The sequence below is a fragment of the Aulonocara stuartgranti genome, assembly GCF_965226115.1.
Source record: "Aulonocara stuartgranti genome assembly, chromosome: 10".
NCBI lineage: Eukaryota > Metazoa > Chordata > Actinopteri > Cichliformes > Cichlidae > Aulonocara > Aulonocara stuartgranti.
In genome coordinates this window covers 34,542,269-34,566,304 of record NC_138946.1, presented here as the reverse complement: position 1 = coordinate 34,566,304, position 24,036 = coordinate 34,542,269, and the positions used below count along the sequence as shown (strand labels likewise).

At 43.0% G+C, this 24,036-nt stretch overlaps 1 protein-coding gene across 1 annotated transcript in view; it reads right to left on the bottom strand.

Moving 5' to 3' along the window:
- Positions 1-333: 333 nt before the first annotated feature.
- The window catches only part of LOC309715581 (synaptotagmin-like protein 2), a 101,655-nt gene continuing 77,952 nt past the window's right edge, over positions 334-24,036 (bottom strand). The window contains exons 11-18 of the mRNA XM_082548831.1: positions 18,583-18,663; positions 18,147-18,307; positions 17,884-17,986; positions 11,955-12,116; positions 11,782-11,878; positions 11,596-11,701; positions 10,230-10,435; positions 334-779 (exon numbers count right to left, since the gene is read on the bottom strand). Coding sequence (XP_082404957.1) covers positions 631-779; positions 10,230-10,435; positions 11,596-11,701; positions 11,782-11,878; positions 11,955-12,116; positions 17,884-17,986; positions 18,147-18,307; positions 18,583-18,663 — 1,065 coding nt within the window. The 3' untranslated portion in view covers positions 334-630. The remainder of the gene's footprint in view (positions 780-10,229; positions 10,436-11,595; positions 11,702-11,781; positions 11,879-11,954; positions 12,117-17,883; positions 17,987-18,146; positions 18,308-18,582; positions 18,664-24,036) is intronic.

The following is a 24,036-nucleotide window of genomic DNA, read 5'->3' as shown; positions in this document are numbered from 1 at the left end:
ACAGTGCCACTGTTTATCAGTACATTATACTCATAACTTGCACATCCTCCCAGAGATAACCACTAAAGAAAATGTTCAGGAAGGCTTGTACTACTGAGTGGGGACATACAAATATCCTGATGAAGTACATCTGTCGCAGCAATACACAGAACTAAATGTGGGGAAACTGAGGATTCAGTGAGATCATTGCCTCTGGGGTTAGTGTGTATGGTTTTGATAATAGTTATTATCTCCAGTTATGAGGTCAGAAATCTAAATTTCCAAGTGTTGTCTGTCATGAATAAAATCCTTATTTCACCACCAAACCAAAAGTGAAATGAACATTCTGTTTATTGCTTTCTGTATTGATCATACTATACAGTTCATTAATGCTTACATCATAGATTATCATTTCTGCTTTCTGCATTTCTTATTAAATAAGGAATTTAACTCATTCACTGCCAGCCATTGGCAGTGAATGAGTTAAACCCATTGACTCATTCACTGCCATTGACGGCTATAGACGTCAATGGCAGTGAATGAGTTAACATGTGACTTGGACAACAAAACCTAGTTGTGGATGTGGATCATCTAAAAGTATATACTGTGCTGTGTAATTTCTACACATTAATCAATACATTTGATACAGTGTCACTTTGAAATGCTCTTTGGCATCATCAGCATTCTCAGAGGTAAAACATCCTCCACCCATTCACCATCAGAGCGTAACATCCTCTGCCATAAATCAGCTTCATCTGTCGTTGAATCCATCCAAGACACTTCCACACCGTAACTCTCCCCTGCACAGACAAGCACAGACATTACACTGATTTCATTGAGTGACACGATGTACTGTATTGGCGTTTATATCCAGTAGAAGAGTAAAAGATGGAGCAACAGGCAAAAATGATAATAAAATTTTTTACAATAAAATCTATTAATAGTGACATAAATTTGAAGATACTACAGGTGAAATGTATTATTTGTCTGTCGTTAGGGTAAAATGAACAGGAATTAACAGGGAACATTACAGTAAAGCTTTAAACAAACTAAAGTAAGGACTATGAAAAGTTAGACACAATATGTTCAAAGTTTGACCTTTAACTTTATGGCATTTGTGGACAAACGATGGCCAGTTAGGCTGTTTAATCCAGCCTATCAAACATTTACAAAACTACAAAATTTCCCTAAAAAGTTAAATATTTATTTAACTTTTGTTAAATATTTATTTAACTTTTTCCTGTGTTTTGCTGCATTTTCCTGCAATACCAGGTAGATGTCACTAGATGATGCACTCCAAACACTTCTAACCTTTACCAAGGTAAATTTATTCTGTCCACACTCACATATTTATGATTCCAACATCAAGACATCATACATTAACACAGCTCAGCTTCTGATGTTTGTTAGAAGCATTAATGACAATTCTGAGGTCACAGAGGGATTTGTATGACAGGTTTCATCAAGAGGCCGAAGCTATAGATGCAGCTGCCGGGAGTCCCCCCTCCTCCTTTCGACTACAAACACATCCTTTTACTCGGCATCAAGAGCGCTTTCTTCACAAAAGCTCTGACTCGGGTCGTTACCTTTCCCCTTAGGGTTAAAAATAAAGCCCCTTGAGGTTATTGTTGCTGTAATTTGGATGTTTATAAATGAAACTGAATTTAATTTCACATTCTATGACAACTTTCATTCATTTTAAATATTTTCACCTGTTAAAATGTAAAAAGGTTTTTTTACAGTCAGTTTTAGTATTCAGACATTTTGCACTGCAGATCACTAAAACTATTCGCATTCAATTTCATTTGAATCTAATAAATTTACACAATTTAAAAGAAAATGTAATAAAGAATAAAATATTCCTCAGAGATCCAGATGTGGAGGTTGTGTGTGAGGCTGCTAAAACATCATTTTTCATTGAGCTCATTGTTTGTTAGTTTATTACTAGTTCACACTTCAGTTTGAATTATGAGCATAAACTACATTTTTACTGTTACAAACAAATATTTATACTTTAAATTTCCTTGCAAAAGTCTTGAGCCACATATAGCTGCCTAAAGCTCTGCCTGTACTTGCAGGTCCTGTGTTCTTTACACCAATCAAACAAAAAAAAGAAGCTTTATTAGCATCAACCAAACAGAAACAGTGACCAGAGGCACATCAGTCTCAGTCATTGTGCTCATTGCTAGCCACACCGAACAAACTGGGATTCCCGTTGTACATTAACAATAACAGTGAGATATGAACACAAGTTAACTGGAACAGCTGTTATCAGACTGTAACTTAAACACGTTAACATCAGCATCAGTCGTGGGGATGGTGGCCTCTCCCCTCGGGCTGCACCAGTGTATTAGACCAGTATTAGCTTGATGTATGCAGATGGGTGTGTAACTCTTATGAGCTGTTTGGGCTAACTCACAGGACTGCGTGTGGCAGTCACAAAGCAACCTTTGTGCCTTCCAAGCACCTCCTGCCTTTCACAAAAATGGACATTAGAAGACCACCAATAAAGTGATGTCTAGATTACTGTGATGTCCAAACATTTAAGGTTTTCCTACTTGAATGTTTAGTTTTTGTTGAAAGTGACAATTTCTCCTGAGGAGAGCACATGCTCTCAAAATTACCAATGATAAGAAGAGTGATATTCTGAGGTCAGAGTTTTCTTAAATGCAGTTCTAAACTGGAAACGCTCGTTTAAACATTCTGGGTGATTAATGAGGCCAGTGAAAAGCTGCTGTGGGAGCACTGTGTGGTAGTCCATTTAAGCGCTGGCTTTCCAAACTAATTAACAGTTATGGCGGCAAAGATCACAGTAATGCCTGCTTACTTTGGCATTATTCAGTGGATGCCACCTGTGTGAATCCCTCTGATGTGTTTCATCCTTTACAAAAATGTAATCACAGTATAACAGAATATATGGTATGTTAATAAAACTGGAGTTAATATATCTGTAAACCTTGTGACATCATCTTCAATTTATAATAAAGTGCAACTTAAAAATATGCAGAGTCCTTTCCACTTGATTGAATGATCTGACATTTAGTTCATTTAGTTTCTTTGCTTAAACAGTCGTTCTCAATCTGTGGTGCGCGTACCACTGATGGCACATGGGCTCCCTCTAGTGGTACGCAGGAAGTCTTCAAGACTTTTTTTAAGATTAAATAATTATTTAAAATATGCATACATTAAATGTTCTTTACTGCAAGATAACCGAAATTGAGTTTAAACTAGATTTTGTCTTTTTTTGAAAAGCTGTATTCAGCAGGCACGCTGACTAGGCCAACCTAACCAGTAGCTCAAAGGGTTGACAAACGGAGTCGTGATGGCAAATGGACGCATGAAAAATGACAGTTCAAAAGCGAAGCGATCCTGGCTCCAAACAGGAAGTATCAAAAGGAGAACTGTAGTGAATATTTTGACCGGCACAGCAGAAACTGAAGCCGACGACAGTGAACCCAGCACAAGTGTGAGTAGCAACTTCAGCAATACCCGTGAAACTTCTGGTGCGTGATAGCATCAAACGACGCAAAACAGTGAAGACGTGATTGAAGTCACATCAAGTTCAGATTCTTTTGGAGTGGGACAGAGGATGAGCCCAGGACACTGTGCGCAGAGTGCGGCGATGTTCTTAGTAATGAATGCATGAAACCATCACAGGGTTCACGGCACAGCGAATACCTGGCACTTTCAGACACGGCCGTGTGCTTTCTCTTTCCATTTGCACCACGTATCTATGAGAAGGTCGGCTCTTCACTCGCCTCTAAGGCTGAAGGTGTGTTTACGGAGCCATGCACGTCCCTTTAGGTACGGAGGCCAAGTTGCCAATGACCACCAAATAAGATAAGATCAATCTTTGTTAGTGCCACAAGTGGGAAATTTGTTGTTTCTGTTTCGATTGTTTTCATGAAGCTGTTGAATGTTTTAATGCAGTCATTTTGTCACATGATGGGCATTTCAGTCAAGTACAGTTATGACTGTTTATGGCAGGTAATAACAATCATATAAGAAATAAAATAGTCTCGTGTAAACTGTATATGTTGTTAAACAGGCTGATACTACTGTACTTTAATCATAAGGGTGGCCATATATTTTCTGAGGTGGTACTGGCTGTGCACAGTTTGAGAACCACTGGCTTAGACAGCAGAGCAGCACATATTCCTGCCATGTTTGAGAGAAACGCACAAAGATCCATGATTATCAGAGTGCTCTTTGCCTGACCTGTTGTATCCCAAACGCACCATGAACTGAATTTTACTAAATAAAAACATTAGCAGTGCAGTTTAACAATCAATTTGTGCTTCAAACAAAATAAATCAGCAATAACCATAAAGTGGCGGCATCATTTTCTGCCTTCTATCTTGCTTGTTTGGTGAGCACGACCTCTGCTTTATTTGCTGTAAGTGAATATCTGCATGAAAGCTTCAACATTATGATTCTGTATAGTCACAGAAACCCTTTTAAAAACATTTAAAAGGTTTGAATATAAAGTGTAGTCAGTCTGTAAATGACAGCGCCCCGTGCCGGATACACAAGACATTCCCACCAGGTTTCCTAAATGTTTCCCAGGAGTATTACTGCTTGTGGTTGTACTGTCCACGTCACGATATAAACACCCATGGCGTAAACTTGTGAAGGTCACTGCAGCTGTATTGCTGAACTTGACAGTAAAAAACATTGAGCTGCTGACAAGAATCCAGGATAAAGTGAAAGAGGAAAACCCGGAGTTGGATGTATTTTTCCTCTGCACAAACTAATGCTGACCACCACAACTTACTTTACCACTCTAAGGCCGACTTATTGACTTTGGGATGAGTATCTCAGCAAGTGCCGAAGTTCAAAACAGGAGATACATGCATGAATGTGCAGAACACAAAGCTACAACAGAAACATCAATTTGTGCATGAAATATAATGTGAAAGCCTTCAAAGCCAAAATGATTTGCTTCATTCTCAAGACAAATGTTGGGCGACACATTCGCTCGTTTCCACTGAAGCAGGGAAGATCTGCACAGAGAACTCTGCAGCCAATTCTCAGATTTTGAAAAGACTGAGAATTGACTTCAGTTAGTGTCACTGGACCCTCAGACAGCACTACAGGAGTTACAATGTAAACTGATAAATCTTTAGTATTACTCTATTCTAAAGAAGTTTCTAAAGTTTAACTCCATGAAACTGGATAAAACTGCAGCCTCCAAACCTCCAAGAGATGAAGATGCTGGTGTTGTTTGGCTCTACCTACATGTGTGAGCAAACTTTCACTGAACACCATCTCTGGGGGAGACGAGACGGTGTACAGAGCTGAGGTTCAGAGGCAGATTAGTGTGCAGACAACAACCTGGACCTCAGTACCACCAAGACAAAAGAGCCGGTAGTCGACTTCAGAAGGAGGAAGTCTGAGCTGCAGCCTGTCAGCATCAACGGGGAGCGGGTAGAAAGGGTGTCCAGTTTCATGTTCCTGGGTGTGCACATAGACACAGACCTCCAATGAAGCTCTAACACCTCTGTGGTTTGAAAGAAGGCCCAACAGCATCTCCACTTTCTGAGAATCCTCAGAAAAATGGACCTGAAGGAGCTGCTGACCGTCTTCTACCACTGCTCCATTGAAAGTGTGCTGACATATTGCATCTGTGTGTGGTTCTCCAGCTGCACCACAGCACACAGAAAGGCACTCCAGAGGGTCATCAATATGGCCCAAAAAATCGTTGGACATCCTCTTCCCTCCCTGAAGGACCTGTACAGCACTCGCTGTCTCAGGAGGGCACGCAGCATCCTACGGGACTGCACACACCCAGGACACCGGGTGTTTAAGCTGCTGCCGTCTGGCAGGAGGTTCAGGCTGCTGAGGTCCGGGACAAACAGACTCAAGGACAGCTTTTACAACAGGGCAACAGCCCTGATCAATGCTAACAGCTGACCTGATTGGCTACCTCCCTGGACTTTTTTAGGGGGTAACAACAATAACAATAATAATATTTATATTTAGAACAAGGTGCAATAAATATACACTCATTTTTCTTTTTATTACTTAAGTTACTGTGTGGTGTGGTAGTGCCGACGTGGGACAGTTTTCCTTTTTCATTGTACTATGGATGACTGTGCAATGACAATAAAGAGTTATCTTTAAGATGGCGCCGGTGAGGTCGGCTGCCGTCACGACTGCTCCGACCACTTTTTCTTTGTCTTTGTTTTTTAAGTTAGTTTTCAGCGTTTCTAAATCGGCAAAATCATCACCATTGGGTACATTAGGTATGACAGTGACACTCTTGTTTCTATTGGTTTACAATGTACTCACAATTCGAAATTTTTAACTCCGGATCCGAGCTGGCCGAGTGAGATCTCGAGGGAGAACAAAGGGAAGCGGCGGCGGCCTAGAGGGAAGCGAGCCGGCGTCAGGAACAGGCTGAGAGCTCGTGCACACCGCACACCTCTGCCTAGCATCCTGCTCGCCAACATCCAGTCACTGGAGAACAAGCTTGACGACCTCAGGGCCAGGATAAAGTTCCAGAGAGACATTCGGGACTGCAATCTCCTCTGCTTCACCGAGACATGGCTGAACCCAGCGGTGCAGGACACGGGACTCGGGGAAGTCAAGGGGAGGCGGCGTGTGTTTAATGGTGAACAACAACTGGTGCAACAGTGCGAGCGTTGTTCCTCTCACACGCTCCTGCACACCAAATCTGGAACTACTGTCCATCATGTGTCGTCCTTTTTATCTACCTCGGGAATTTACATCGGTCATTGTAAGTGCCGTTTATATTCCACCACAAGCGGACACAGTCACCGCCTTATGCGAGCTGCATGAGGCACTCACACAGCACCAGACACAACACCGGGACGCTGCGCTTATTGTGACGGGGGACTTTAATAGCGCCAACCTCAAACGCACAGCGCCGAACTTTTATCAACACATCACCTGCCCCACCAGGGGTGAAAGGACACTGGACCACTGCTACACTACGGTCAAGGACGGCTACAAGGCACAATCCCGCCCCCCGTTTGGCAAATCTGATCACGCCGCCATCTTCCTCATGCCAAAATACAAACAAAGGCTGAAACAGGAAGTTCCGGTTCAGAGGAAGGTCGCGCGCTGGACGGATCAATCGGTGGCCGCGTTACAGGACGCACTCGATGACGCAGACTGGGGCATGTTCAGAAACAGCTCCGATGATGACGTCAACGTGTTTACGGAAGCGGTTGTGGGATTCATCGGGAAACTAGCGGATGATACCGTGGAGACAAAGACTATCACAACGTTTCCCAACCAGAAGCCGTGGGTGGATAAAACCATCCGCGACGCTCTGAGATCCCACACCGCTGCCTACAACACGGGACTCATGACGGGGGACATGGACCCGTACAAAGCCGCGTCATATAACGTGCGGAGGGCGGTGAAAGAGGCGAAGCAGCGCTACGGGAGGAAACTAGAGTCACAACTCCAACAGAGTGACTCTAGGAGCCTGTGGCGGGGACTAAGGACAATAACGGACTATAAAGCACCAACAACCGGTATGATGAACGCGGCCGTGACTCTGGCAGACGAGCTGAACACTTTCTATGCTCGCTTCGAGGCTGCAGCTAAGGTCTCCAACAATGCTAGTGTTAGCGGCGCTAACGGCTGCAGACAGGAAGATACTGCCAGCACCGGAAACGTGCTCGTCATCTCCGAGCATGAAGTAAGGAGAGCCTTCAAGGGAGTGAACACCAGGAAAGCAGCAGGACCAGACGGCATCCCAGGTCGTATCCTAAGAGACTGCGCATACCAGCTAGCTCCTGTGTTCACTGAGATATTCAACATCTCTTTATCTCAGTCGGTGATCCCCACATGCTTCAAAGAGTCCATCATTGTTCCTGTCCCGAAGAAACCCCACCCTGCTTCTCTCAATGACTATCGCCCTGTAGCCCTCACCTCAGTAGTGATGAAGTGCTTTGAACGCCTGGTCAGAGACTTCATCAGTTCTTCACTACCAGACACACTGGACCCACTACAGTTCGCTTACCGTCCAAATCGTTCCACAGACGATGCCATCTCTCATCTCCTCCACACATCACTCACTCACTTGGACACTAGAAGGGGGAATTATGTTAAAATGCTCTTCATAGACTACAGCTCTGCATTTAACACCATAATTCCCTCCACACTCACCACCAAGCTGGAGCATCTGGGACTCAGCTCATCTATGTGTCAGTGGATCTCCAACTTCCTAACTGGCAGACCACAGGCAGTAAGGATGGGCGGACATGTCTCAGCCTCCACCACTCTCAGCACTGGAGCCCCCCAGGGGTGTGTTCTGAGCCCCCTGCTGTACTCTTTGTACACATATGACTGTGTGGCCACTACCAGCTCCACCACCATCATCAAGTTTGCTGACGACACCGTCGTGGTGGGCCTGATCTCTGATAACAACGAGACGGCCTACCTGAAGGAGATTAGGAATCTGGAGAACTGGTGCCAGAGGAACAACCTCCTTCTAAACGTCAGTAAGACAAAGGAGCTGATAGTGGACTTCAGCACTAAGCAGGAGAGGAACTACCAGACCCCCGTCATCAACGAGTGCCCAGTGGAGAGAGTGGACAGCTTCAAATACCTCGGAGTTCACATCACGCAGGACCTGTCATGGTCCTGTCACATCAACACCGTGGTGAAATAGGCCCGACAGCGTCTCTACCACCTCAGACGCTTGAGAGACTTCCAACTGCCCTCCAAGGTGCTCAGGAACTTTTACTCGTGCACCATAGAGAGCATCCTGGCGGGAAACATCTTAACCTGGTTCGGGAACAGCACCATGCAGGACAGACGAGCTCTACAGAGGGTTGTGCGGTCAGCTGAGCGCACCATCCGCTCCGAGCTCCCTGACCTGCACTCAATCTACAGCAGGCGGTGCTGGACCAAGGCCAGGAAGATGGTGAAGGACCTCAGCCATCCCAACAACAGACTGTTCTCTCTGTTGAGGTCAGGAAAGCGATTCCGCTCCCTGAAGACCAACACAGAGAGACTGAGGAGGAGCTTCTTCCCGCAGGCGATACGGTCTCTCAATCACACCACCACACAGTACTGACCCACACATATGGTTCTTACACACACACTGGACTTTCTGGACTTTGGTTTTGCACAACACTGGTCACTATATTCTTCATTTCCGGTTAATACTTGTACAGCTGCTGTTATTGTGTATATATTTATTTAGATTTAGATTTCTTCATACATTCTTATATAGTTCTATATTGTGTATTTTGTTGTACAGTTATTTTATTTTCAACTTTAATTTATATATTTATCTTTATCTTATTCTTCCCAGTTAAATTTACCCTTCATTCTAATTTGTGTTGTACAGTTATTTCATTTTTAACCTTAATTTATATTTTATTCCTTCCTAGTTAAATTTACCCTTTTTAATTTTTCATATTTATTTCCTATCTTATTCATAGCCTTTTCCTTTTTTTGTTTTCTTTAGGTCACGAGCAGTTGTCCAAGCATTTCACTACATATCGTACTGTGTATGACTGTGTACGTGACAAATAAAATTTGAATTTGAATTTGAATTTTAATAAAGCACAAAGCCCAGAAAACTGATGAACACCAAAAGCTGTCCTGAGAATTGCCACAACTAAACTGACACCAAGCATCGATATTGTGACCAACAACACGGTTCCCAGTAATATTGAATAAAGTACGTACGTAGCTTACCTTAGGTGGGGATGGCGTAAATTAGGTTACTTTACCCCATCCCCTACACCTCGCCCAGCCTGTCTTTAAAGCCCTTGTGCCAAACAGTTTGCCCACCTCTGGCCTACTGTAGACCACAGTGTAACTTCCCTCTGACCCTTTGACAACAGGGCTTCCTTTGCTTTCTCCTCCTTATATTCTCCAAGGAGCTTGGAAAGAAAAGCGTCTGGACTTCTTTAAGTGGCTTGAAGACGTTTCACCTCTCATCCGAGAAGCTTCTTCAGTACTAAGGTCAAATGGTGGAGAGTCCCAGATTTAAGCTCTGTGGGAGTTTCCCACCGAGAGGGACAAAGGACCCCCTGATGATCCTCTACCTAATCACACGAGCCAAGGTGTGAAAATGGGTGTGGGTCACAATCAGCCAGGGTTTCGGGTGAGCTCATTGTGAAACCTGGCCCCGCACTATCATGTCAGGTATTGAGACTGTACTGGGTTGAGAAGTGAAGGCCAGGTTCAGTGCCAGGTGGAAAAGAGTTTGCATAGCTCACATTTGTACTTGATAGTCTGACAATGGAGTAAACTTTCACCTGTTCCCAGGCCAAGCCTCAGACCACCGATGTAGTGATTGTCGAGTCGGCCATGATCCCACACTGTGATCTCAATGCAGACCTCCCTGAGATCCTCTGGTCGGAGGCCATCATACACCATGGTGTGGTTAAACATGGGATTGGCTGTCCTTGTCACTACGCGAGTTCTCTGTCTGCTTCTCCGGCTTGTATCAGGACGTAGAGTACTACAGCAGCAGGACAGGCAGGAGATAGAAGGAAACAATTCATTTGGAAGGAACGGACTGAAACACTTGTGCAAAGTAATCATAATGAAATCAATAAATAAGACATGGTAAATAATAAATAAGTCACAGTCCTGGGTCTGTGACCCAGTTTTTGAATGTATTATGGACTCATGATTCTTTCATTGGGATTTTAGAGATGATTGATCTTTAAGTCTGTTGTGAATATAATATTACTACTTTGTGTTTCTAAGTTTGTCTTTGCTTCTAGTCCTTGGTTTCTCATGATGTTACTCCTTTTCTATGTGCAGTCTCCCAGTCGTGTCCCCGGAGTCTCCATGTCTGTTTATCCCAAGTCTCACTGTTCAGTTCATGTGTCTCAGTGTGTGTTACTTCCTGTTTTACTTTGATAGTCTTCAGTCTCGTTTGCATCGTGTTCAGAGTGTGCGTCTCGCTCTGTGTGTTGTTGTGTTCTCCTTATTGTAGACGATGTCCTGTTTAGTTTTGTATTTTGCCTTTTGTTCTTTGTCACCTTTGTTACCAGCAGTAAAGCTGTGATTTTGACTTGACTTCTGTGACTGCATTCTGGGTTTCACTCTGTTTGTATATTGTGCCAAATATGTGCTGCAGGCAGGTGTGGAGCTATTGAGAATTCTCATTTTCAGATGATGGGTGCACTGCAATGGATCAGTGATATTTTCCAAATAATTGCTTTTGTAAGGTCATTAGTCCAAAACTAGATGATGTTCACTTAACGTAAAACAAATAATCAGTTAACTGGTTAATTGTGTGATAATTTTACAGGAAGCAGGCGTTCTAACTTTGACACTTTGTTTACGTCACTTTTACAATTAGCTGCTGCTTCGGGACTCCAACTGCAACCAATCACACAACTGTCTCCACTCTGTCTCGATTGACATGTATTTTTATTAATGTTTTATTGTCGGGTCTACCTTACAATATGAAGCACCTTAAGGTTGCTGTGGTTTGGCGCTGTATAACTAAAATTGAACTGAATTGAAATTAAATGGAGAAACTATTTGAAATAAACCAGTTTGATTGAAATAACATAATTAAACAAGAAAATATTAAACGGTTTATTTTGGTTTTGTTATTTCAAGGTTCAGACTTTGGATCTCAGCAAACAGTGTACTGTTTCCTACCATTTCACAAATGGGTCGATAACGAGGCCTCTAACCAGCGGAAGATTCTTGCAGTCTTTCACCCAAATCTGCACCTCAGCGCTTTCCATCGTAGATGTTCTCCTACCTGTGCGTGCAATAAGACCACAATAAGTAACATAAATGATAAACATAAAGGGAGAGAGCTGATCAAAAGGAAGGCCTCACCGAGGGATGTCTGCGGCAGGAATCTCAGAGCGACTCTCATCTGTGCTCTGCTGTCGATAAGACACGAGGCAGCTGGTGCTGAGGCTTGTGCTGACACCTAAAGGATTACGCTGAGTAAATGTCTAATAACTGCGACAATATTCACATAATGCTTTGAGAAATTAAGCATTTACCCTGGTTTTTAATACATATTCATTTATCTGCGTGTTGCTGAAGTCCCACTCCAACAAATTAAGGTTCACGTCACCCAGGAATCGGTTGCGTCCGAAGCTGCTGTCGTGCCACACTGAAACGTTCAGACTCTGAGTTTTCAACACCTGCATCATTACTTTAAACTGTAAAACGGGAAAAGACAATGAACAGAAGTAGAGCATTTTCACAACATATCCTTAGATATAAATGCCATCCTGTAAAATCCTGTTTCTATAAGATTGTCAGCAACGATGTACATTGGGGCAAAAAAGTATTTAGTCAGCCACCGATTGTGCAAGTTCCCCCACTGAAAATGATGACAGAGGTCAGTAATTTGCACCAGAGGTACACTTCAACTGTGAGAGACAGAATGTGAAAAAAAAATCCATGAATTCACATGGTAGGATTTGTAAAGCTCCTCCTTGAATCGCTACCTTATCGTGGTGGAGGGGTTTGTGTGTCCCAGGGATCCCAGGGGCTATGTTGTCTGGGGGCTTTTGCCCCCTGGTAGGGTCTCCCATGGCAAATTGGCCCTGGGTGAGGGACCAGACAAAGAGCGATTCAGAAGACCCTTATGAAAAGGATACCGAGGGAACAGTTTACCCTGCCCGGGATAGGGTTACCGGGGCCCCGCCCTGGAGCCAGGCCCGGGGAGGGTGCCCGAGGGCGAGCGTCTGGTGGCCGGGCCTTAGTCCATGGGGCCCGGCCGGGCACAGCCCGAAGAGGAGACATGGGCCCCTCCTCCCGCAGGCCCACCACCCGCAGGAGGCGCCATAGGGGTCGGGTGCATTGTGTGCCGGGTGGCGGCCAGGAGCGGAGGCCCTGGCGGACTGACCCCCGGCTGCCAAGACTGGCAATAGGGACATGGAATGTCACCTCTCTGGTGGGGAAGGAGCCTGAGTTAGTGCTTGAGGTTGAGAGGTACCGGCTAGATATAGTCGGGCTCACCTCTACACATGGCTTGGGCTCTGGAACCAGTCTCCTGGAGAGGGGCTGGACTCTGTCTCAGTCTGGAGTTGCCCCTGGTGAGAGGTGGCGGGCTGGGGTGGGTATTCTAATATCCCCTCGGCTTGCTGCCGGTACGTTGGGGTTTTTCCCGGTGGACGGGAGGGTTTGTTCCCTGCGCCTTAGGGTCGGGGAACGGGTCCTGACTGTCATCTGCGCTTATGCGCCGAGTGGCAGTTCAGAGTACCCAGCCTTCTTAGAGTCCCTGGGGGGGGGTGCTGGAGGGTGCTCCACCTGGAGACTCTGTTGTCCTGCTGGGAGACTTCAATGCTCACGTGGGTAACGACAGCAAGACCTGGAGGGGCGTGATTGGGAGGAACGGCCTCCGTGATCTGAACCCGAGCGGTGCTTTGTTATTGGACTTCTGTGCTAATCACAGTTTGGCCATAACGAACACCCTGTTCGAACACAAGAGTGTCCATAAGTGCACGTGGCACCAGGACGCTCTAGGCCGTAGGTCGATGATCGATTTTGTAATCTTATCAGCAGACCTGCGACCATATGTTCTGGACACTCGGGTAAAGAGAGGGGCTGAGCTGTCAACTGATCACCACCTGGTGGTGAGTTGGATCAGGTGGCGGGGGAGGACGCTGGACAGACCTGGTGCACCTAAACGCGTAGTGAGGGTGTGCTGGGAACGTCTAGCAGAGGCCCCAGTCCGCGAGATCTTCAACGCACACCTCCGGCAGAGCTTCAACAGCATTCCGAGGGAGACTGGGGACATTGAGTCCGAATGGACCATGTTCAGCGTCTCCATTGCCGAAGCTGCTGCATTGAGCTGCGGCCGCAAGGTGGTTGGTGCCTGCCGTGGTGGTAATCCCCGAACCAAATGGTGGACACCAGAGGTGAAGGGAGCCACCAGGCTGAAGAAGGAGTCCTATCGGGCTTGGTTAGCCTGTGGGACTCCGGAGGCAGCTGACAGGTATCGACAGGCCAAGCGGAATGCGGCTCGGGCAGTGGCTGAAGCAAAAACTCGGGTGTGGGAGGAGTTCGGAGAGGCCATGGAAAAAGACTTTCGGACTGCCTCGAAGAGATTCTGGCAAACCGTCAGACGTCTCAGGAGGGGAAAGCGGTGCTCTACCTGCACTGTGTATAGTGCTGGCGGAGCGCTGCTGACGTCGACTGAGAAAATTGTCAGGCGGTGGAAGGAATACTTTGAGGACCTCCTTAATCCCACTGACACGTCTTCCGAGGAGGAAGCAGAGTCTGGGGATGAGGGGAATGACCCGCCAATTTCCGGGGGCGAGGTCACTGAGGCAGTTAAACAACTCCTTGGTGGCAGAGCCCCTGGTGTTGATGAGGTCCGCCCCGAGTTCCTTTGTCACTGATTCTGTTCATAATTTTTATGGACAGGATTTCTAGGCGCAGCCAAGTGGCGGAGGGCTTTCACTTTGGTGGCCTCAGAATCTCATCTCTGATTTTTGCAGATGATGTGGTTCTGTTGGCTTCATCGGGTGAGGGCCTCCAGCTCGCACTGGAACGGTTCGCAGCCGAGTGTGAAGCAGCGGAAATGAGGATCAGCACCTCCAAATCTGAGGCCATGGTTCTCAGCCGGAAAAGGGTGGAGTGCCCACTCCGGGTTTGGGGATGAGTTCCTGCCCCAAGTGGAGGAGTTCAAGTATCTCGGGGTCTTGTTCGCGAGTGATGGGAGAAGGGAGCCGGAGATCGACAGACGGATTGGGGCTGCAGCTGCAGTAATGCAGACGCTGCACTGGTCCGTCGTGGTGAAGAGGGAGCTGAGTGTAAAAGCGAAGCTCTCAATTTACCGGTCGATCTACGTCCCTACCCTCACCTATGGCCACGAGCTGTGGGTAGTGACCGAAAGAACGAGATCGCGGATACAAGCGGCAGAAATGAGCTTCCTCCGAAGGGTGGCTGGCCTCTCCCTTAGAAATAGGGTGAGAAGTTCGGCCATCCGGGAGGGGCTCAGAGTAGAGCAGCTGCTGCTCCACATCGAAAGGAGCCAGCTGAGGTGGTTCGGGCATCTGACAAGGATGCCCCCTGGGCGCCTCCTGGGTGAGGTGTTCCAGGCATGTCCCACCGGGAGGAGGCCCCGGGGCAGACCCAGGACACGCTGGAGAGATTATATCTCTCGGCTGGCTTGGGAACGCCTTGGTATTCCCCCGGATAAGCTGGAGGAGGTGGCTGGGGAGAGGGAGGTCTGGGCCTCTTTGCTTAGGCTGCTGCCCCCGCGACCCGGCCTCGGATAAAGCGGATGAAGATGGATGGATGGATTTGTAAAGAATTTATTCGTAAATCAGGGTGGAAAATAAGTATTTGGTCACCTCAAACAAGGAAAATCTCTGGCTCTCACAGACCTGTAACGTCTTCTGTAAGAAGCTTTTCTGTCCCCCACTTGTTACCTGTATGAATGGCACCTGTTTGAACTCATCATCTGTATAAAAGACACCTGTCCACAGCCTCAAACAGTCAGACTCCAAACTCCGCCATGGCCAAGACCAAAGAGCTTTCGAAGGACACCAGGAAAAGTATTGTAGACCTGCACCAGACTGGGAAGAGTGAATCTACAATAGGCAAGCAGCTTGGTGTGAAAAAATCAACTGTGGGAGCAATCATCAGAAAATGGAAGACATACAAGACCACTGATAATCTCCCTCGATCTGGGGCTCCACGCAAGATCTCATCCCGTGGGGTCAAAATGATCATGAGAACGGTGAGCAAAGATCCCAGAACCACACGGGGGGACCTGGTGAATGACCTGCAGAGAGCTGGGACCAAAGTAACAAAGGTCACCATCAGTAACACACTACAACGGCAGGGAATCAAATCCCGCAGTGCCAGACGTGTTCCGCTGCTGAAGCCAGTGCATGTCCAGGCCCGTCTGAAGTTTGCCAGAGAGCACATGGATGATACAGCAGAGGATTGGGAGAATGTCATGTGGTCAGATGAAACCAAAGTAGAACTTTTTGGTATAAACTCAACTCGTCGTGTTTGGAGGAAGAAGAATACTGAGTTGCATCCCAAGAACACCATACCTACTGTGAAGCATGGGGATGGAAACATCATGCTATGGGGCTGTTTTTCTGCCAAGGGGACAGGACGACTGATCCGTGTTAAGGACAGAATGAATGGGGCCATGTATCGTGAGATTTTGAGCCAAAACCTCCTTCCATCAGTGAGAACTTTGAAGATGAAACCAGGCTGGGTCTTCCAACATGACAATGATCCAAAACACACCGCCCGGGCAACAAAGGAGTGGCTCCGTAAGAAGCATTTGAAAGTCCTGGAGTGGCCTAGCCAGTCTCCAGACCTCAACCCCATAGAAAATCTGTGGCGGGAGTTGAAAGTCCGTGTTGCTCGGCGACAGCCCCAAAACATCACTGCTCTCGAGAAGATCTGCATGGAGGAATGGGCCAAAATACCAGCTACTGTGTGTGCAAACCTGGTAAAGACCTATAGTAAACGTTTGACCTCTGTTATTGCCAACAAAGGTTATGTTACAAAGTATTGAGTTGTATTTTTGTTATTGACCAAATACTTATTTTCCACCCTGATTTACCAATAAATTCTTTACAAATCCTACCATGTGGATTCATGGATTGTTTTTTCACATTCTGTCTCTCACAGTTGAAGTGTACCTCTGGTGCAAATTACTGACCTCTGTCATCATTTTAGGTGGGGGAACTTGCACAATCGGTGGCTGACTAAATACTTTTTTGCCCCACTGTAAGTAGCACTCGACTCATTGATGCCCATCACGATTACCAAAGGTTAGTCCTTTATAATACTTCCTTTGAACAACTAATATTTTGAATATTTTGAAATACCAGTGGAGCGCTTTGTTCTTACGGTGCAGGATAGTTTGCTTCCTGGAGTTTCTCAAAGTTCGGCACCTCTCCCTTGAAGCCAGATCCTATTTTCAGGAGACACTTTTAACATAAGGCTTCAGATTTCCCTTTTGCTAAAGCTTATGTGCACCCAGGGCCAGATCAGATCATCCTGAACAGCCCCTTAGTTTTGTTGTTAAACTGTTAGGCCTCCTGAGATGTGATGCGTTCCTTTTCTCCTCTTTCATTGTTATTTATAAGCTTCTAATGTCATGGAGTGGGTCATCTTTCCCCTTTAGTTTGGGCTTTGCCTCTCTGACCTCTCTCCTGGTGTCTTTATGTAAATATCTGTAGATCTATAGCTGCATGGTTCTGATCTGCAGTTACAAGTCCAACCACTCCACCCTGCTCTCAGACGAGACAGCTGTGACAGCTGGCTGCCTCTGTGTGGTCAGTCGGTGGTTTTTCCCTGTTAAAAGTTGCTTGTTGACTGGATGTTATATAAATACAACCTCAGATCTCTGTGCATGAGATTTCTCCAGATTCTTGGACTCTCTGGTGATTTTAACTACTGTTGATAATGACATATTCAAAGTTTTTCCACAATTTTACATTCAAGAATATTCTTCTAAAATCGTCCCACAATTCGTGGAGTTCTTTGCACATTTTTTAAATCCTGCCTCTCAAAGGTATCCTTTTCATATCCAGTTATGTTACCGACCTATAGTAAGTAAGGAGCTAGTAAACCAAACTAGGTGAAAACTGAATTTAAGAAAAACCTGTTTCTTCTCAGTACTGCTCAGTTTTCTGGCGTTTTGTTGTCCCCATCCCAACTTTTTTTTGTACATGATAATGATGTATAAGAATGAGCTACTTCTTTCATGAAATAGTCATTTTCTGAACAGGGTTTATAAAGCTGGTGTGCACTGAGCAGAGGTTGTATTAATAAAAGGAAACGTACCACAGCCAGTGAATTTAACAGCTGGAATCATGAAACAAGTACAACCGGACACGTTTTGAATAAAATGAATAAATTCATTTGATTTTTTTCAGCTGAACAAGAGTTCAGGGTTTACACAAACAGACATGTGTAAAAGATTAAATATGGCACTCTCACCGTGAGGATTTCACTGTAGGTGGGGTTTAATGTCTTCTTTTTTACACTGGTTTTTCTCTTTCCCAGCTTAGTTGTGTCTGGAAGAAGATAACATTTCACATACCTGTGAATGCACAGCAGAGTTAAACTCTTGTTCTAAACTTGATTTACTTTATAGAGTGAATATTTGACACTTTATGTCAAGGAAATACATCTTTAGCAAATGTGATTCATATTTCAAACTGTTCGTTAAACGTGGGGTTGTTCCAGCGTTCAGCACTTACGGGTCAGAACGATGTTTCTTTCTGTCAGCTGTGGCCAGATCTCTGCAGTGCATCACAAAGATATGAAGCTCTCCAAGCTTCTGGATGTAGTTCACAGCAAACTGGATGCTTCCTTGGACGTTGATTTCAGCAGAGTCTGCAGGATAAATGCTGCTGCTGACCTGTTCAGTCATGACAGAGGAAATAAAAACGTCTCTGATATTTGGGCCTTTTTATTTAAAGTGAAAACTGTGACTTTCGTATTGTGTGTATTGTATGTTTATTCACTCTGTAACAGGTTCCAGTCTATTGCTCCCATATAACAGCAACATTGCATCTGCACATTAGCAAACAAACCAAACTACCAGTTTTTGCATTCTAATCTTTAAAAAGTGACATAATCTACACGACAAATTAGCATTCAGTCTTTCAATGTAATCAACACATTGTGACATACAGAGGACGTTAGATTATACGTGGAGCTGCTGGTGTTCGTTTCAGCTCTCACGTTGGTCTTCAGAGGGCCTCCACTGTCCTTCTGTCCAAGCAAAGAGAAACACCAGGTCAAACACAATGTACAGCTGCATTCAACATGCACGAGTCAAGCAAGGCTAATTAGTGTGAATGCTTGAAAAGCATTCACAGTATTGTTATTCGAATCTTTATTAGTGTGAATGCTTGAAAAGCATTCACAGTATTGTTCTTCTAATCTTTATTATTATTAGTGTGAATGCTTGAAAAGCATTCACAGTATTGTTATTCTAATCTTTATTAGTGTGAATGCTTGAAAAGCATTCACAGTATTGTTCTTCTAATCTTTATTCTATTTTATTCTTCCGTACGTTTTTTGAAAGCCTACTCCTTCAAAACCGTTCAACTTAGAAAAACCATTCAAACATCGTTAGATTCCTATTATTTTGGACATGACTGCTTCTATTTTTCTCATTTTTAACATTTATATTTTTAATTTTATTCAACTTTATTCAACAAAAATTTCCCATGTATTTCAATGGGGAGACCCTTCAAATTCTCATTCAACTTACTCATTTTTAAACTCTTACTACTTCAACATACGTTCACATAGAGCCACCATTCAAACTTTAAAACGAAGACAAGACATTCAACTATTCAACTTGTATTTATCTTTTCAATATCTATTATACTTTTTCTTCAGTTCCAGTTTAAGTTTCATGATGTTTTTTCACCCGTTTCAGAGTTTATAATGGGTGTGTATGGGACGGAATGTTGGGGCTAGAGTGAGGCAGCTCAACTGCTAGAGTGAGAGGAGCAAAAAAATTAATCTTAAAATATTTTTTAAAACTGCTGCTGTGTCTGCAGCGTTTGCTCTACAGGTATGATTTTACCCTCAAAATGTAGCCATGGCTGTCCTCTTTCATCCAATGTGTTTACTATTGTACTAGGTGTTATGGTTCTTTCATAAATGTCACCAATGCACAGCCTCCTCCCTCCAACTCTTCCATAGACTCTAATGTTAAAATGGCTCAGAAGGTTCGTTTGAAAATCAGAAGAGCATGGTGTCTTTCCACTGTCACCACGTCCATATAATAAACTCCACAGGCATGAAAACTGAGAATTCAGTAGACTAGAAGCTGCTGTCGCTCACGGTGAAAGAATTTTGTCAATACGACTTTTACTTTTCATTTGGGAACGATTTGTTTCGGCCTGACTTTTCTGTTCATTTTAAGCAGCAAAAGTGAGGCGCATGTCTGTGTACGTGTGTATGGAGCCATTGGGTGCGGTCACTATAGCAACCAGGCTCACACCTGCCTGCTTAACGAGCTCTGCCTGCCACTGTACCAAGATTCATCTTAAACACTTCTCTTTCAACTGCTGCTGTGTCCACAGTGTTAAAGCCATCATTTTACCCTCAAATTGTCGCCATTATTGTTCTCTTTCCAACACCGTATCTTTCAAAGCTCAGGCATTTAAACTTTTTAAACTGTGTGGATCAAAGTGGAGGGATCACATTTGAGTCATTCAGTGATTCAAAGAATATGACCTTTTAATATTCATTCAGATGTTTTCTGACTCTAAATGTTCTTTTCTCATTTCTTAGGGTTTTCTAATTTACATTTAAAACATTTTCAGTTTTTTTCCAACTCCTTCTTCTGTGTAACCTTCAGCTTTTAGCAGTTCAGCACCTTTGTTTTCAGGTTAAATTTGTTTTTTTTTTTTGTTTTTTTTTAATCTCATTCAATATTTTTAACTCAAAATTCAGCAATTAATTCATTTCAGTGCATACATTCAGATTCAAGCATTCACACTGCAGTTTCTTCAGAAAATGCACTTTCTAGTTAGTGTGAATGCTTGAAAAGCATTCACAGTATTGTTATTCGAATCTTTATTATTATTAGTGTGAATGCTTGAAAAGCATTCACAGTATTGTTCTTCTAATCTTTATTATTATTATTATTATTATTATATTTTATTTTTCCGTACGTTTTTTCAAAGCCTACTCCTTCAAAACCGTTCAACTTAGAAAAACCATTCAAACATCGTTAGATTCCTATTATTTTGGACATGACTGCTTCTAATTTTCTCATTTTTAACATTTATATTTTTAATTTTATTCAACTTTATTCAACAAAAATTTCCCATGTATTTCAATGGGGAGACCCTTCAAATTCTCATTCAACTTACTCATTTTTAAACTCTTACTACTTCCACATACATTGACATAGAGCCACCATTCAAACTTTAAAACGAAGACAAGACATTCAACTATTCAACTTGTATTTATCTTTTCAATATCTATTATACTTTTTCTTCAGTTCCAGTTTAAGTTTCATGATGTTTTTTCACCCGTTTCAGAGTTTATAATGGGTGTGTATGGGACGGAATGTTGGGGCTAGAGTGAGAGAGCTCAACTGCTAGAGTGAGAGGAGCAAAAAAATTAATCTTAAAATCTTTTTTAAAACTGCTGCTGTGTCCACAGCGTTTGCTCTACAGGTATGATTTTACCCTCAAAACGTAGCCATGGCTGTCCTCTTTCATCCAATGTGTTTACTATTGTACTAGGTGTTATGGTTCTTTCGTAAATGTCACCAATGCACAGCCTCCTCCCTCCAACTCTTCCATAGACTCTAATGTTAAAATGGCTCAGAAGGTTCGTTTGAAAATCAGAAGAGCATGGTGTCTTTACACTGTCACCACGTCCATATAATAAACTCCACAGGCATGAAAACTGAGAATTCAGTAGACTAGAAGCTGCTGTCGCTCACGGTGAAAGAATTTCGTCAATACGACTTGTACTTTTCATATGGGAACGATTTGTTTCGGCCTGACTTTTCTGCTCATTTTAAGCAGCAAAAGTGAGGTGCATGTCTGTGTACGTGTGTATGGAGCCATTGGGTGCGGTCACTATAGCAACCAGGCTCACACCTGCCTGCCTAACGAGCTCTGCCTGCCACTGTACCAAGATTCATCTTAAGCACTTCTCTTTCAACTGCTGCTGTGTCCACAGTGTCACAGCCATCATTTTACCCTCAAATTGTCGCCATTATTGTTCTCTTTCCAACACCGTGTCTTTCAAAGCTCAGGCATTTAAACTTTTTAAACTGTGTGGATCAAAGTGGAGGGATCACATTTGAGTCATTCAGTGATTCAAAGAATATGACCTTTTAATATTCATTCAGATGTTTTCTGACTGTAAATGTTCTTTTCTCATTTCTTAGGGTTTTCTAATTTACATTTAAAACATTTTCAGTTTTTTTCCAACTCCTTCTTCTGTGTAACCTTCAGCTTTTAGCAGTTCAGCACCTTTGTTTTCAGGTTAAATTCGTTTTTTTTTTTTTTTTTTTTAATCTCATTCAATATTTTTAACTCAAAATTCAGCAATTAATTCATTTCAGTGCATACATTCAGATTCAAGCATTCACACTGCAGTTTCTTCAGAAAATGCACTTTCTAGTTAGTGTGAATGCTTGAAAAGCATTCACAGTATTGTTCTTCTAATCTTTATTATTATTATTATTATTATATTTTATCTATTCCGTACGTTTTTTGTAATCCTATAACTTCAAAACCGTTCAACTTAGAAAAACCATTCAAACACCGTTAGATTCCTATTCTTTTGGACAACACTGCTTCTATTTTTCATATTTTTAACATTTATATTTTTAATTTTATTCAACTTTATTCAACAAAAATTTATAATGTATTTCAATGGGGAGACCCTTCAAATCCTCATTCAACTTACTCATTTTTAAACTCTTACTACTTCCACATACATTGACATAGAGCCACCATTCAAACTTTAAAACGAAGACAAGACATTCAACTATTCAACTTGTATTTATCTTTTCAATATCTATTATACTTTTTCTTCAGTTCCAGTTTAAGTTTCATGATGTTTTTTCACCCGTTTCAGAGTTTATAATGGGTGTGTATGGGACGGAATGTTGGGGCTAGAGTGAGGCAGCTCAACTGCTAGAGTGAGAGGAGCAAAAAAATTAATCTTAAAATCTTTTTTAAAACTGCTGCTGTGTCTGCAGCGTTTGCTCTACAGGTATGATTTTACCCTCAAAACGTAGCCATGGCTGTCCTCTTTCATCCAATGTGTTTACTATTGTCCTAGGTGTTACGGTTCTTTCATAAATGTCACCAATGCACAGCCTCCTCCTTCCAACTCTTCCATAGACTCTAATGTTAAAATGGCTCAGAAGGTTCGTTTGAAAATCAGAAGAGCATGGTGTCTTTCCACTGTCACCACGTCCATATAATAAGCTCCACAGGCATGAAAACTGAGAATTAGGTAGACTAGACATTGCTGTCGCTCACAGTGAAAGAATTTTGTCAATACGACTTTTACTTTTCATTTGGGAGCGATTTGTTTCGGCCTGACTTTTCTGTTCATTTTAAGCAGCAAAAGTGAGGCGCATGTCTGTGTACGTGTGTATGGAGCCCTTGGGTGCAGTCACTATAGCAACCAGGCTCACACCTGCCTGCTTAACGAGCTCTCTCTCTCTCTGCCAAGATTCATCTTAAACACTTCTCTTTCAACTGCTGCTGTGTCCACAGTGTTAAAGCCATCATTTTACCCTCAAAACGTCGCCATCGTTGTTCTCTTTCCAACACTGTTTTTCAAAGCTCAGACTTTTACATTTTTTAAACTGTGTGGATCAAAGTGGAGGGATCACATTTTAGTCATTCAGTGATTCAAAGAATATGACCTTTTAATATTCATTCAGATGTTTTCTGACTCTAAATGTTCTTTTCTCATTTCTTAGGGTTTTCTAATTTACATTTAAAACATTTTCAGCTTTTTTCCAACTTCTGCTTCTGTGTAACCTTCAGCTTTTAGCAGTTCAGCACCTTTGTTTTCAGGTTAAATTTGGGTTTTTTTGTTTGTTTTTTTAAAATTTCATTTAATATTTTTAACTCAAAATTCAGCAATTAATTCATTTCAGTGCATACATTCAGATTCAAGCATTCACACTGCAGTTTCTTCAGAAAATGCACTTTCTAGTTATTATTCTATTTTATTATTATCTATTCCGTACGTTTTTTGAAAGCCTACTCCTTCAAAACCGTTCAACTTAGAAAAACCATTCAAACATCGTTAGATTCCTATTATTTTGGACATGATTGCTTCTATTTTTCTCATTTTTAACATTTATATTTTTAATTTTATTCAACTTTATTCAACAAAAATTTCCCATGTATTTCAATGGGGAGACCCTTCAAATTCTCATTCAACTTACTCATTTTTAAACTCTTACTACTTCCACATACATTGACATAGAGCCACCATTCAAACTTTAAAACGAAGACAAGACATTCAACTATTCAACTTGTATTTATCTTTTCAATATCTATTATACTTTTTCTTCAGTTCCAGTTTAAGTTTCATGATGTTTTTTCACCCGTTTCAAAATTTATAATGGGTGTG